The sequence below is a fragment of the Gobio gobio genome (genome assembly GCF_949357685.1).
Source record: "Gobio gobio genome assembly, chromosome: 12".
Lineage (NCBI taxonomy): Eukaryota > Metazoa > Chordata > Actinopteri > Cypriniformes > Gobionidae > Gobio > Gobio gobio.
In genome coordinates, this window is record NC_137105.1 from 48,436,534 (window position 1) to 48,452,743 (window position 16,210).

General features: G+C 40.1%; 1 protein-coding gene across 1 annotated transcript in view; it reads right to left on the bottom strand.

Annotated features, from left to right (window-relative positions):
- The window catches only part of capn3b (calpain 3b), a gene marked incomplete at its 5' end in the record, with an annotated part of 24,779 nt that extends 8,615 nt beyond the window's left edge, over window positions 1-16,164 (bottom strand). The window contains 12 exons of the mRNA XM_079830779.1: window positions 1,660-1,693; window positions 1,991-2,199; window positions 2,465-2,476; window positions 3,856-4,013; window positions 6,601-6,761; window positions 6,885-7,048; window positions 7,156-7,239; window positions 9,112-9,280; window positions 10,435-10,568; window positions 10,681-10,799; window positions 14,198-14,267; window positions 15,883-16,164. Coding sequence (XP_079686905.1) covers window positions 1,660-1,693; window positions 1,991-2,199; window positions 2,465-2,476; window positions 3,856-4,013; window positions 6,601-6,761; window positions 6,885-7,048; window positions 7,156-7,239; window positions 9,112-9,280; window positions 10,435-10,568; window positions 10,681-10,799; window positions 14,198-14,267; window positions 15,883-16,164 — 1,596 coding nt within the window. The remainder of the gene's footprint in view (window positions 1-1,659; window positions 1,694-1,990; window positions 2,200-2,464; window positions 2,477-3,855; window positions 4,014-6,600; window positions 6,762-6,884; window positions 7,049-7,155; window positions 7,240-9,111; window positions 9,281-10,434; window positions 10,569-10,680; window positions 10,800-14,197; window positions 14,268-15,882) is intronic.
- Between the last annotated feature and the right edge of the window lie 46 nt (window positions 16,165-16,210).

Sequence of the window (16,210 nt, forward strand, 5' to 3'; positions counted from 1 at the left end):
AACACCTCCACAAACAGCATGACCACCTTCACATATTACTAACCAGAAGATCTTATTGAGAATTAACTGAGATTTAGATGTTTGACCCTTTTAACATTAGTTTTTCTCTGGCTGCTGTAACTGTGTTTGTTATAGCAAGAAAAGCAAGAGAACATGTGATCAGGGATATGTTAACATTTTGATAAAGATATATAATCATCATATAGTGGTCTATTTCACTGATGTCATCCAGAATATAATCTTTACATACGCCTGTTATTCTACATATTTTGAACTCCAGCATCTATTAGACTCACTCAGACATCAATAATCAGCATATGAATCTCAACAGTGGTGACATTCTTAGGCCCTGTCCCAAATGGCTCCCTAAACCCTCATGGTCTTCCTCTGAGTCCGCACTTTAACGACGTAACGCCGCTTTGACTGACGGGAAGAAGTCCGCTGTGTAGCTCGCAGAAGTGCGCATCGAGGGCGCATATCGACCTCAAAGGGGGTGCTCGCGAGCACCCTTCTGAGACCTAAAATGACAAATGGGACACCCTGCGGTCTCGTGGACTAAACATACACGCACACGCAGCGGCCATTGTAAGTCCACAAGACCGAGAGTGCACATGAAGTGTGCCATTTGGGACGGGGCCTTTATAGATGAGTTTTGTATGATGCACCCAGAATGCATTGCGGCATGAAGCATGTCACCGTTATTGAGATTCATACGCTGATTTATTAATGTCTGTGTGTATCTTTAAAACGTTTTGGTGCACAATCCCTCAGATTAGAACACACCTGGACAATCACAAGACTATTACAATCAATAATGTAAAATTAAAAACTTGATATCTAAATAAAGAATAGACTCTGAATATGATCAGTGCATCAAACAATACATGATGATCATATCTTTATCATCATCAAGTAGCCAACATCATCTGAACACAATTTCTCTTGCAGTTCTAGCCATAACAAACACAGTTACAGCAGCCAGAGAAAAACTGAAGTTAAAAAGTCAAGAGTCAAACTACGCAACTAAAGCAATAATGATCACCATAATGATGACTCCAAACTCCAAACATTAAAATCTGAACCTCTGTTGATTCTCAATAAGAACTTCTGTAGACAACTGACAGAAATAAAGTCAATCTGGTTAGTAGTAAGTGAAGCTGGTAATAAGTGTGCCATGCATTTCACCTTTTTTTTTTCTTTGTTTGTTTATTCCAACCAAACGTTGGAGCTTGATGTCAAACCGACTTTCATTTTCAACCAAAATCTACATCCTGTGCTTGCTGAGTAAGGGTTTCAACTTACTCTAATATCTAATGATACAAATGATGCGATTTTATATAATTTATACTCTTTATGATGTGTAGAAATGGACCATAGAGAACATATTTTGAGTCTGTAAACCCTGTTTTGTTTTCAGACAGTTGAATATAACTTTCCAAAAAGTCCAGTACTTTACTACAGCTCAATGGCAGCTGTCAGCGTCAAGAACAATCCTCTGTCAGCTAGACCGTCCCATTTAACAACACTCAGACTGAACTTCACAGCCTTGGAAGGCGTGGACTTTGACGTCTGAGTCCTTCAAAGGACATAGCCTCCTAATTGGGACACGGCTATTACGAGCTGCCAAAGACAGACAGACAGAGACAGGTGTTGACTCACCACAGGCTCCGCCTCAATCTCTGCATCTATAACCCTGAGAGAAAACACACAGCTGTCAGCCAAATGCACAGGAGCATTTACAGGTCAAAGGGTTCTTTAAAAAAAACATTTGACTGTAAGAAAATGGCTTCATTGAAAAGTCATTAACAGACTTTATATAATGCTTAACAGATAAGTACTGCATGTACATTCATATGATTATATATGAAAACAAATTAATTTATGTAATTTTATAGGCCTATATAATTTTTATGACAACATCATGATAATATCTGTTAACATATGCTATTATAATGACTGATTTGACATTGATAATCAGATAGAAACTCACTCTGAGGTGCTCTTGTTCTCAGAGAAGACTCTGAGCAGAAACTCGCTCTCCTTATGGGGGTCAAAGGTGGAAGGAATGATGACATACTCTCCCGGTTTCAGGCAGAAGCGCTCGGTCACCTCACGTATGTTGACATAAGACTTTGAGCGAGCTGTGGAAGCATTATAAAGGAAGAAATCCTTTTGCAGCTGTTGTTGGCTACCCTTCATCTAAAATGGAGATAAGCTACAATTAGAGTGAATAGTAGGGTGTCTTCTGCTAAAAATTAATGGAATATGGAAAATGTAGGGTCCCTTTTTAAAAAAAATCTAGTTCATTATTATTTCTAGCCTAGCTTACTTCAGATTAAAGATCAAATCTAGACTGTATTTTCCATTATCTTAGAATCACAATTTTCAAAATTCCCTGATATTTACAGGTTTTCCATGATCATTATGATACCATCAGTGTGGTCTCTTCATGATGAAGTCATACCTCCTTAGGAACCTGTGAAAGACAATGGGTAAAATGGTTATTAAACTGCTAATAAATAAATCTTTCATTAAAAATATTCACAAAATTCTAACCTTTCATTGAAGTAAAACATTCGGAAGTGGGGAAACTCAAATTATGAAATGGATGTTTTTCTCCAATGCATGTTGGCCACAATTATTGGCATCCCTAGAAATTCTTATGCGTAAAATATCTCTGGAGTATATTCCCATTCATATTTATGTTTTTTTAGCACACCTTAGACTTCACAAAATAGAAAGTGTGTGTAAGAAAAGAGCTAAAGCATTGAAAATCCCCATTTCCACCATCAGGGCAATAATTAAGAAGTTCAATCAACTAAAGATGTCAGGAATCTGCCTGGAAGAGGACGTGTGTGTATATCGTCCTAATGCACGAGAGGAGGAGAGTTTGAGTGGACAAAGACTCTCCAAGATCACAGCTGGAGAAGTGCAGAGATTAGTTGAGTCTTGGGTCAGAAAGACTAAAAATTATCGAACAGCTCCAACAGCACCACATGTTGTTTGGGAGGGTTTGAAGAAAAATCCTCCTGGCTCATCCAGAAACAAACTCCAGCATATTCAGTGTCAGACACGACTGGAGCTTCAGACGGGACCTGGTTCTGTGGTCAGATCAAACTATAAAAAAGAGCTTTTTGGCACAAACACACCAGATGGCTTTGGTGCAAACAGGGATAAAAGTCCCCCATGCCCTCGGTTAAATACACCGCTGGATCTTTAATGTTGTGGGTCTGTTTTTTTGCTGGAGGTCCTGGACATCTTGTTCAGATTCATGGTATCATGGATTCTAGCAAATACCAACAGATCAAAAATCAAAACCTGACGCTTCTGCTAGAAATCTGATAATGGGCCGTGGTTGGATCTTCCATCTGGACAATGATCCAAAACAAACATCAAAATCAACACAAAAATGTGTGACTGAGCACAAAATAAAGCCGTCCCAGTTCCTGAGCTGAACCCTATAGAGAATGAGTGATGAGCTGAAGAGAAGAGCTGGAATCTGAAGGATCTGGAGAGATTCTGGATGAAGGAATGGGCTCTGATCTCCAAACTCATCAGGCGTTACAGAAGAAGACTCAGAGCTGGTCTCTTGGGGAAAGGACGTTGCAATAATTGTGGCCAATGTGAACTAGAGAAAAGCATTTATTTCATAATGAGATTTTCAATTGTTTTACTTCAATGAAAGGTTAGATTTTTTTGAATGAAAGATCAAAAGGATAAACAAAGCAGATTTATTTTCACAGCCGCCTTTGCTCATATTTACCAAGGGTGCCAATATTAGTGAAGGGCACTGTATGTACTGTTCCATGCTGAAATGTTCTTATTAATACTGAAAGAGTGCTTGTTTGAGCACACCTCATATATGGCGAACCCAATGTTGTGTAGGCCGCCACCTGCGCAGCGCTCCTTTCTTCTGCCCTTCTGCATCAGTGCCACCACCACCGTGCAGGTCTTCTCTTTAATGTCTGCGTCCACAAGAACCAGGCGGAACTGAGGGTTTGTCCAGTATGTGTCTGTAACAAAATGGACAGAAAGATGTTTAATTAGTGGTGTGGGCATGTTGTGACATTAAAAAAAGGTAATTAACAGTCTTTATACACCCATCAGGCATAACATTATGATATTGTGTTATTCCTAATATTGTGTTGGTCCCCCTTTTGCTGCCAAAACAGCCCTGACCCGTCGAGGCATGGACTCCACTAGACCCCTGAAGGTGTGCAGTGGTATCTGGCTCCAAGATGTTAGCAGCAGATCCTTTAAGTCCTGTAAGTTGCGAGGTGGGGCCGCCATGGATCGGACTTGTTTGTTCAGCACATCCCACAGATGCTCAATTGGATTGAGATCTTGGGAATTTAGAGGCCAAGTCAACGCCTCAAACTCGTGCTCCTAAAATCATTCCTGATCCACTTTTGCTATGTGGCGGCGCATTATCTGCTGAAAGAGCCACAGCCACCAGGGAATACCGTTTCCATGAAAGGCTGTACATGGTCTCAACAATGCTTAAGTTGGTGGGACGTGTCAAAGGAACATCCACATGGATGGAGGACCCAAGGTTTCCCAGCAGAACATTGCCCAAAGCATCACTGCCTCCGCCGCCACGTCTTCTTCCCATAGTGCACCTGGTGCCATGTGTTCCCCAGGTAAACAACGCACACACACCCGGCCATCCAGAAAACGTGATCATCAGATCAGGCCCTTCTTCCATTGCTCCGTGGTCCAGTTCTGATGCTCACGTGCCACTGTTGGTGCTTTGGGCACTGGTCAGCGGCTGTGCTGCCCCATACACAACAAACTGAGATGCTCTGTGTATTCTGACACCTTTCTATCAGAACCAGCATTAACTTCTTGAGCAGTTTGAGCTGCAGTAGCTCGTCTGTTTGATCGGACCACACGGGCCAGCCTCGCTCCCCACGGGCATCAATGAGCCTTGGCTGCCCATGACCCTGTGGCCGGTTCTCCACTGTTCCTTCCTTGGAGCACTTTTGATAGAGACTGACCACTCAACATGACATCATGACTTTGCGTAAACATACACGCCACTTTCTAAAGCCAAATGGCGTGTTATCTGTCCACATTTTGAGCTATCCGCGTGTATGTCTACGCTGTGTGATTCCGCGTGTATGTGTACGCCGTGTGATTCCGCGTGTATGTCTACGCCGTGTGATTCCGCGTGTATGTGTACGCCGTGTGATTCCGCGTGTATGTGTACGCCAAAACGAACCATCATCTCCGCGTGTATGTCTACGCCGTGTGATTCCGCGTGTATGTCTACGCCGTGTGATTCCGCGTGTATGTCTACGCCGTGTGATTCCAGGTGTAGGTCTACGCCGTGTGATTCCGCGTGTATGTCTACGCCGTGTGATTCCGCGTGTAGGTCTACGCCGTGTGATTCCACGTGTATGTGTACGCCGTGTGATTCCGCGTGTATGTCTACGCCGTGTGATTCCGCGTGTATGTCTACGCCGTGTGATTCCACGTGTAGGTCTACGCCGTGTGATTCCACGTGTATGTGTACGCCGTGTGATTCCGCGTGTATGTCTATGCCGTGTGATTCCGCGTGTAGGTCTACGCCGTGTGATTCCACGTGTATGTGTACGCCGTGTGATTCCACGTGTATGTGTACGCCGTGTGATTCCGCGTGTATGTCTACGCCGTGTGATTCCGCGCGTATGTGTACGCCGTGTGATTCCGCGCGTATGTGTACGCCGTGTGATTCCGTGTGTATGTGTACGCCGTGATTCCGCGTGTATGTCTACGCCGTGTATGTCTACGCCGTGTGATTCCGCGCGTATGTGTACGCCGTGTGATTCCGCGTGTATGTGTACGCCGTGATTCCGCGTGTATGTATACGCCGTGTGATTCCGCGCGTATGTGTACGCCGTGTGATTCCGCGTGTATGTGTACGCCGTGATTCCGCGTGTATGTCTACGCCGTGTGATTCCGCGTGTATGTCTACGCTGTGTGATTCCGCGTGTAGGTCTACGCCGTGTGATTCCGCGTGTATGTAAATGGATTTATAAACATACTAAATTATGTTTTTTTGAAAATGTAAAAATGCAGAATATTTCTTGTGGGCAGGTTTAGGGGCAGGGGTAGTGTGTGTATGTGTGTGTATGTGTGTGATGGGTAGGTTTAGGGGTAGGAAAAGTGTAGGGGGATAGAATAAAACGGCGTTGATAAACACGCTAAAAAGCGATTATGCGTCTTGATAGCACGCCAAAATGGCATAGTGAATTGGCGTGTCATACATACGCTATTTCATGAGATCAGTCTGGACCACTGCAGACCGGGAACACCCCACAAGAGCTGTAGTTTTGGAGATGCTCTGACCCAGTCGTCTAGCCATCACAATTTAGCCCTTGTCAAACTCGCTCAAATCCTCACGCTTGCCCATTTTTCCTGCTTCTAACACATCAACTTTGAGGACAAAATGTTAACTTGCTGCCTAATATATTCCACCCACAAACAGGTGCCATGATGAAGAGATGATCAGTGTTATTCACTTCATTCATGATGGTCATAATGTTATGCCTTATCGGTGTATATAAACCATATTCGACTTCAAGATTGCAAATGAGTCTACACTGATTATATAGATACCAGGAAAGTTTCTGCAGCCACCGGCAGAGCAGCCCTTCACCCATCGGCCCTCGTGTGTGTACACACTCCACTTGAGCATACGGTCATCCTCAAGAGTGTCTGGGGTCAGATTACAGATCTCCAGTTTGGTGAAGTTCTTCTGAAACTCCTCAAAACCCATCCTTGCATGACGAGAAATGAGCAAAATTATAAAAGACACCGGCTTCCATTTATGAGTATCAAATGAAGCATAATTGAAGCATAATCGACTGTTTGAGACGTTCTGAAAGCCTGAAGGTACTAACCAGAACTCCCCTAGCTCTGCAGGCCGGAGTCTCTCCTTGTCTTGTTCAGATCTGGCTATTGCAGCCCAGTCATTGTACTTACAGGCGGGAGGGGGGGCAACTCCCCAGGGGTCTCGTACACGAATCAGACGGATCATTAGGTCTTTACCATCCTGACGTTTACCCTGTGGATGAGGTTTTAGCTATTGTATTGATGTTGGACAGTGTATTTATGCAATGTCCTGTACAATGCAATGTCCTGTACAAATGCTCAAGTGCAGCACAAACCCACATGCTCAACTCCAGTGACTGAATACGCATGGCCTCTCACGAGTCCAGATGGAGTTTTAGTCCTTTGAGCAGTTGGGACTAAAATCTGTGCAGGAGAATAAAAATAAAATGGCATATTACATTTATGTCAAAAATACAAAAAATTAAGAAGACCGAAACGTTGCAATAAATTGGAGCAGTTATATTAGTGTGTGGACATCACAATTGTTTTGGTTTATGTCACAGTAATGGAGCAGTTTTTATTAAAAACATTTATTATACTTTGACAAGCAGGGCGGGACAGAGAGCCAAAGGAACAGAGCTCCGTTCCCACAGCTCTCGGCCCCACCATGCTTGTCACATAATACTTTCATTATTAATATCAAACTATTTTAACATACAAGTGTACATCTGTCAATTTTGTATTTGTGAACATACCATAGTAGAGTTTCGTTCCTGAATGAATCATTGTATTTGAATGAATTGGTTGAGTGAATGATTCAGTGACTCGCTCTTAAAGACAGTGGCTGAATCTGAAATCGCATGCTTGGTGAAAAACTATGTCCGAATTCACATAAAACAGACACTTTACTATCCCATAAGGCCGCAAGAGAGTATTTGCAATGCCACTTGAAGGGAAACGGCAACCTTAGCCAAAAAAAAGCACAAAAAAAAAACTCTGAACGAAATTCAAACAAGACTAATGTGATTGGTTATCAAGGCGCACGTGATCCAAGTTAACCAAAGTCATGGACCTTCGTATCTACCAATAATAAGACCATCTCTAGTATTTGAATGGCAACGAAGCAAGAGGTCACATGAGTAGGTCACATGACTAAGACAATATGACTGATGTAGAACACTACACACGTTCATATAACCTGGATTCCAGCCGAACTTAGCTCCGCCCACAAAATTTGAGGTCGGGAAGTTCGGTCTGGACTTGATCCGTTGTGGAGCAACTATGCTCGAACCAGAGCTGTTCGGACCAATCAGATTGTCAGGGCGGGCTTTATACGATGATGGACAGATGATCAACAGTGATGTAATCATCCAATGGAGCAGTATCAGACTCATATTCTGATTAGAGCTGAGTATGACGACGTCAGGCTAACGTTCATATAAAATAGAACATAATTTTTAACAGTCGCAGAGAAAATATTTATACAAAAAAGTATGCAATTTCGAACACAGCCAGTCTTCCTTCCTAAATGAATCATTCAGAAGAAATATTTTTGGTGTTTTTGCCTTTATTATGACAGGACAGCAAGTAGACCGGAAGCGAAGTGGGAAAGATAGAGGGGGATGGAGAAGAGTCTGTGAGCCGGGACTCGAACTCGGGTCGCCCGAATTGCAACGATGCTATATGTCGTCATGCTCCCCACAAGGCTATCGGCGCCGACAAAATGAATCATTCTAACTAATTGAATTATTTGAGTGAAGGATTCAATGACAGTGACACTTATTGGATGTGACCTACAGAAAGAGTCACTGAAAAATGTCCACCGACAGTCTGTCTGAAATGCAAGTGGTGCTCACCTACAGAGCCAAAAGACATCCAGCTCCACCTCACTAGACCTAATGGGTGGAGCTTGACCTAAGTAGGTTCAGGGGATAGTGTTATGGGTCGGGTTAGCGTGTGGCTGAACCTTCCAGCTCCACCCATTCTGTCCAGAGAGGGGAGCTGAAAATCAAGCTCTACCTATTGGCTCTGCACTGAGCAGCCGCATCAGAAATACTCAAACACATGCTGAATTCAGAACCGCATACTAGCATACTACTCCTACTACTCCTACTATTTCTGCCATAGAAAGATATGGTAAGAGTAGTATACTACTAGTATGCAGTTCTGAATTCAGCATCAGTGGAGTGCGTAATAATAAGCTCAATAGTCAAAAGACAACACACACAAAGAAGTGTAGGCTATATTTATCAGCTGTTTTCTAACCCTATACGTTTGTAATAGAAGGAAGCCTACATCTATGGCACAGCCCATGAGGGACCCTCTCTTCAAAGCCTTCCTCATGATGCTGAACAACTCCTTCGGGGCCTCTGTAATCTCATATAGCTCAGTCACTCCTCCAGTGAAGTCCTCCATGGCCTCCAGCGAGTTTCCGCCCTTTAAAGCCTCATAAGAGCCATGTAACCTGGGAAACAGAAGTCAAACCAACACTTTTAACACCTTGGTCTGATTTTTGACACACTTTAGTGTGAATTTACAGTATATTCCAGGTTAATGCCTGCATGATTTTCACAGTAAGTCCGCAATGTAGGACTTCTTTAATATTTAACTGCTCTCTTGGAATATCATACTGTAATTCTACAGTGCATTTGAATGTACCCAGCATGCAGTGCAGCATGAATAGATTATGCTGTGGAGTTATCTGTGCTGCTGAACTTATTTTGCTTCACTTTTAGGAGTTTGTGTTGTTTGTTTATTTTGTAATGTTCAGAATTTATCTTTTTTTATTGTTATTATTTGTTGAGTGTCAACATTTTTGTGTTTTGTATGCGGAGTATTGATGTCTGAGCATCATTAAGTGATGGAAGGTGTGTGTGTGTGTGTGTGTGTGTGTGTGTGTGTGTGTGTGTGTGTGTGTGTGTGTGTGTGTGTGTGTGTGTGTGTGTGTGTGTGTGTGTGTGTGTGTGTGTGTGTGTGTGTGTGTGTGTGTGTGTGTGTGTGTGTTGCAAGGTGACACCTTTCAAAGATAAATATCAGCAGCTGCTTCGCTATTGTGAAATATCCATCTACAAACAATTATGAATTTAAAATAAGATGCATAAGATGCATTTTGAAATAACGCTAATAATAGTATAGATTGACTAACTTAAAATCAATGTGCTTATTTTATAGTTTAACAAATGTTTTCTTTTGTCACACTTCTGACTTGGCTAGATTAGAAATTTGAATATGAATATACAAGGTCCAGGATCCCAAGCAAATTAAACACTGATCACAATCATGGTGACTTGACATCAATTACAGCACTGAACAATATCATTTCTTACAGTGGCAGGTTAAAGACAACTTTATTATGCGAATTAACAGTAAAACAAGAGCAGTTACTGTGATGTCAGCATTGTTCTGCTGTTGATTAACAGTAAATTGTAAGAAAATGACCCAGCATGCATTGATTTCACTGTAAATTTCTGACTACAGTAATTTATTGTAAAATAATATTGTTTTTGTTGTTGTTTTTTTACAGTGCACTAGAATTTAAGAAGAGCTTAAATACCATGACAAAGTATTATGGTGTTATTGATGAAAAAAATTAATCAATAAATTAAGATTTTAACTTACTTTGCATATGCCTTCTCCAGAAGAGCACTCCAAAATTCATTCTTCTGTCCAGACCTGGTGAACACCAGCTGGTTTTTGTATGTGGGAAGTCGATCATCCACAATCACATCCACCCACTCACCATAGCGCCAGAACTAGAAGAATAAGCAAAGGTAGAGGAGCTTGTGCCTCATTAAACCGAGAGAAACGCATATATATCAGAAACTATATCTGAAATACAGGACAGTTCAGTTTTGATGCCCATACCTGGAAATGAAAAATGCCGGCATAGTTTTCAGCAAAGCTCTGGTCATGGGGAACCACCCTCTTCAGGATTATATCATTCAGGGTCAGGCACGCTATAGCAGCCAGCAGCCAGCAGTCTCCTGCAGGTGTTAATGGATCACCGGGTTTTGCAAAAACCTACTAAAATCTTTTATTAAAAAAATATGTGAAATTTAATTTTGAACATAGAAATGTAATTTTTATATATATATATATATATATATATATATATATATATATATATATGTGTGTGTGTGTGTGTGTGTGTGTGTGTGTGTGTGTGTGTGTGTGTGTGTGTGTGTGTGTGTGTGTGTGTGTGTGTGTGTGTGTGTGTGTGTACAGTATATATATGTGTGTGTGTGTGTGTGTGTGTGTGTATATATATATATATATATATATATATATATATAGGGATGCACCGATATAAACATTTTGGCAGACACAGATAGCCGATAATTCTTTATATTTGAAAGCCGATAACCGATATATTGGCCGATAAATTGAAATCATAATTTTTGAGAGCCTGATTACAAAAACAAAAGTCTCACCATTAAAAAACATGACCTAAGCACACAATTATAATGTTCTCATAATAATTTGATATAGCCTATGACAATATTTGCACTAAACCATATTTTCCTTTTTGAAGGGATTTCAATCATATTTCAAGCAATTCAAAACCATCACGAGAACAGAGCACATCTGAAGTGTCTCAGCTGAAGGAAATAATACATTATTTATTGGCTTTAATATATCGGCCAAATGTTCTATATATAATATATATATATAATTATTAAGTAAAATAATGTCATGAACATGCACAATAATTATAATCAAATTAAATAAAAATAATACTATATAGGTTTAGAATGCAGTTCAGCATATCAAGCCTCTGGACATTACAAGGTATTAGGATATTTTGCCACATTGTTTCATTTACTGTTTAATTTCGGTTAGATATTTTGAAATATACAAAATATTTGTAATGCTTGGAAAATATTGCATAAGTCGTATAAACCACTTTTTGTCATTGTCATTTTCTCATTCACTTTCATTATTTAAAAAACAGTGACTTCGACTTTTTGTGTTCCGCAAAAAGAAAGAAAGAAAATTAATTAAATAATGCAGTATTGCTTATGGAAAATTTAAAGGATTTAAGTTTAAACAAAAAACTGCACTGCAAACCCTTGTAACTGCGTGTATGAAACTGTACACCGTACAGGTGCAGAAATGAACGCCTTTGCTCTATGCGCCTCATGCATTCACGGGATGCCTCTGTGGAACACAGCACCGCAACACGGATACTGCAGCGGACACTTCATTTCTTCAAGCCTTTCGGTCTCACGCAACCCATCTATTTTTCAACAGTGTTTGGATACGCTGAGAGGTGAGGAAATGGACGGCATCTCCATATGCAAGGGCTATCTTTGGTGACACCGCCACGCTTCAAACAGGAAATGTTCAACTTTGGATCTCAATAAAATCAAGATCACAAAACCTGTCCCCTTTCAAAAGTTTCTGGCTCTGTCCCACTTCATGCTCACTTGCAGTCTTGTGGACTTACAATGGGTGCCATATGTGTGTGTCCATGTCCAAGAGTGCCCCATTTGTTATTATAGGTCTCAGAGGGCCCTCGCGAGTCCACACTTTCGTGACATAATGCCTCTTTGACTGTCAGGTCGAGGTCTGCTGCGGAGCAAAAGTGCACATCGAGGGCGCATATCGGCCACAAAGGAAACCTTAAATGATAAATGGGACACCCTATAGAGGGGTTCCTCAAATCCGGTCCTAGAAGGCCACAGTCTTGCAGAGTTTAGTTCCAACCCTAATCAAACACACCTGAACAAGTGAATCAAGGGCTGAATGCGAAATCGCCCCCTAAACCCTCAATCACTATTCCCTACTTTAGTCCACTAATACAGTTGACTTGAAGACGTGAATGAAAACGAGCAAATTCGGACAGCCGTTGAGCATACATCGGCTGTACGCTTGTTATTGTGGTGCATTGTGGGATAGAATGAGTGCACTCGATATTAATGTCCACTATGGTTTCGGACACCACTACAAATGGATGTCGCCTCAAATGAAGTGTGCCATTCGGGACAGGGCCTCCCTCTTCAACACAGACCACTTCAGCTGTTTACATCCATCACGGTGTGTCACTTTTTAACAACAGTAAGTATCTCAGATTTAATTAAGTACATTTGACTCTCAGTGACTTTTGACCCTGATCACCAGGGCAAGAGAACAGCTTGAGGTAACACAATACCATTTTGGTTATTGGCCAATATTAAAGCGCTTTTAACGATCTGTATAGTAGATATTGGATATTTAATTGTTCTTGCTAATTTCCCATATTTTACATTTACCTTTGCCGTCATCTAACACTCTAAAAAACACTGGGTTTAAAATAACCCAAGGGCTGGGTTAACAGGACAGAACACATGTTGGGTTAATTTTACCCAGCAAATTGGGTTGATTTAACACAGCATAGTTGATTAATTTGTACTATAATACTATCTTCCTGATTTTTTACTTCATCCATGAATTAATGTCTACGGAATGGATTAACTTAAATCCTCTAAAAAATTTGTTTAAATAGGCCACTCGACACAACCACTAGTGTGATAATTCCTTTTTTAGATCATATTTTACAGTATAACATATTTTATTTAGTTTTTAATACATATTGACAACATTTAAGCTGGTTTAACAAATATTATAAGTAAAAGTTTTAAATTCAGAAGTAATTAAAGTGTAATTGAGCAGTCTCTGTTTTCCTGTTTTCACCGTAACGGCGCTGGATCTCGTGCCGGAGCTTGTGTCGTGTTCAGCGGGGGAACTTCAAACTTCAGACCGCCGCCCTGCGTTTCTCTCGTAGCCGAAATATGCTGTGACTGGCAAAACTCATTTAGGTGACACACATCGCGCCCCTGTACGTTGGGTTGCATAAAATTAAACGATACACAGCATAATAAAGAATTTATGGATAAAATAAAATGTAGGCCTACACAAACCTGTCCTATATTTTACCGAAGACTCTCTCCTGAAGAGGTCGCTAAAAGCCCGCGATAAATAACTGGGTTGTTATGATTGACCATAGACCTTAAGTGTTTGACCCATGATCTGGGTTAGGCTACAGATCCCCAAAATGACACAAAAGGCTCAACCCATGATTTGGGTAGAAAAAAAATAACCCAAGATTTGTTTTAGACTAGTGAATGATCACTTACATAGGCTATCATTTAATAACACTGCTAAATGTATAATCTTTAGCCAATTTTGAAATGTATAGGCCTATCAATTTGTCCTAAGGTGGGCTAATGGTGAGGGGGGGGGGGGGGTTTCCCCATTAGGCTACTTATAGATTAAATAACATTGCCCATTTATTAGTTATCAGCATGATCAAATAATTATCTGATTATCCTTCTGAATTGTATTATTGGTGAATCCATATACATTATGTATTTTTTTATGTATTTAGATTACTCTTTCGTACCCAGGTCTCCTTGGCAGATATCTGTCCTGTTGGCTCCCCCAAGAATGAACTGTGGATTGCCACAAATTTCCTGTTTATGGAAGAGAGACAGAGATATACAGTCACTATGATCATTTTATATCATAGCTGTATCGTTAGACTTCTGCTGGCTTTACAAAAAGAGTATGACTATATGAAGATCTCAGCAGCAGCACAGAAATACAGCAGCTGTCCTGGGTCATAAAGTTTGCTGACGAGAACTTCACTAATGCGTTTTTATGAGCTGCATCTCGAAGGACGTCAAGGCAGGATAGTATGGAGACATTCTCCTACTCATTATTTTTAAAGTGTCAGTAAACACATCTGAAACATGCACGATTGTTTTTTTGAAGCACCGTCCAAAATGGTTTTAACAACCTAGCAAAGGCCTTACAAGAGCGCGTCCAGTAACCTGATTCTCTGAAGCAGTATCATCAAGCGAAGTAATGTGTCACACATCAATCAAACCAAACAGTCACGTTTTTATAAGTTACATGAGATGGACTGCCAGAAACACTGCATATATCCAGTGACTCTAGCAGATGCTCCTCTCAATTATCTGTCTACACTTTAAAAACATCAACTTTTGTAAGATAAACACATATCAAACCTACAAGTCTATCAGATAGAGCTCTGCTTAATGAAGCATTGGACAGTCAGCTGAGAACACATTATAGGAACACTGACACATTCTCATGGCAGGCCTGCAAGAAATATCTTATCTCATTCCTCAGTCTATTCAGATGGGAATTGGAAACACATGTAACCTCCATGTTTATTATATATTAAATGAAAGCAAAGGAGAAATTAATCAATAGTCAGTCAATATAGGAGTAAATATTAGGGTATTGTACACTGTAAAAAAAAAAAAAAGTTGAGAAAACTTACAAGTTTAAGGCAACCAGCTGCAGAACATTTTTGAGTCTTCTCAACTTAGGGTCAATTAGTTGTACAAACTTTTTTCATGTTAAATAGTTGAATAAACTTTAAAAGCTGAATTTGTCAAAAAAAACATAAGTTGGATTTTTTTACAGTGTAGGCAGGGCAGGAACAAACGTGACATTACGTTTTTCAAACTTATTAAGAAGCTCACAAATAAAAAATATTTAATAAAACAGTATTTAAAAAATACAAATTAAATAAAATATTTTAAGTTAAATTGCATTTAAAAAAGGTAAAAATAAATATTTTTTAAAATAATATTTAAAAATGCAAATTAAATTAAAATGACACTAAATTAAGTTTTAATAAGCAAAAAAGAAAAGGTGTTCATTTTATGAAGTTAGGCAGATCAGGAAGAAATTAATGGAGAAATAATAATAAAATAAATTTGATAAAATAAATAAATGAAATAATACAAATTAAAAAAATAAGTTAAATTGCATTCAAAGGCAAAGAAATAACATTTTATAAAATAATATTTAAAAAATACAAATAAAATAAAATAATAAGCAAACAAGAAAATGTTCATTTTATGAGAAATAAAGTGACTACATTTTTCAAACTTATTTAAGCAGCTCACAAATAAAAGGCAAAAAAAAATGACATCAAAATTAAGTTTTAATAAGCAAAAAAAGAAAATGCAGAAATTGTATTATCCAAACAAGATCTCATGGTGCAAAGCAGCTGATCTCATGCACACTGCCACCCTACGGTCAGTCACTCACCGACGGGCGCTTCCATTCAAGCTTTAGTGGGAACTTTTCATTGTAAAAGAGAGAGGAGTCCTGGGCCGGGAACAGGGGGTCTTCAAACATCACCTTTTTGAGGACATATTTGTCTTTGAGCTCCTGAAATTCCTTGAGCCGCCTGGCATCTTTAACAGCATCATTACGGCTCAGAATGGCTGAACAAATGTTTCCAGGGGCAGTGAACCTGCCGTCCACAGTCTGTGGAGCAGCTTCTGTCAGCTGGACAGATGTTTCTGAAAACTTCTGTTCTTCTGCCATATTGTTCTTTGAGGAAAGACACCAAAGGAGAGATGAATGGGTATCA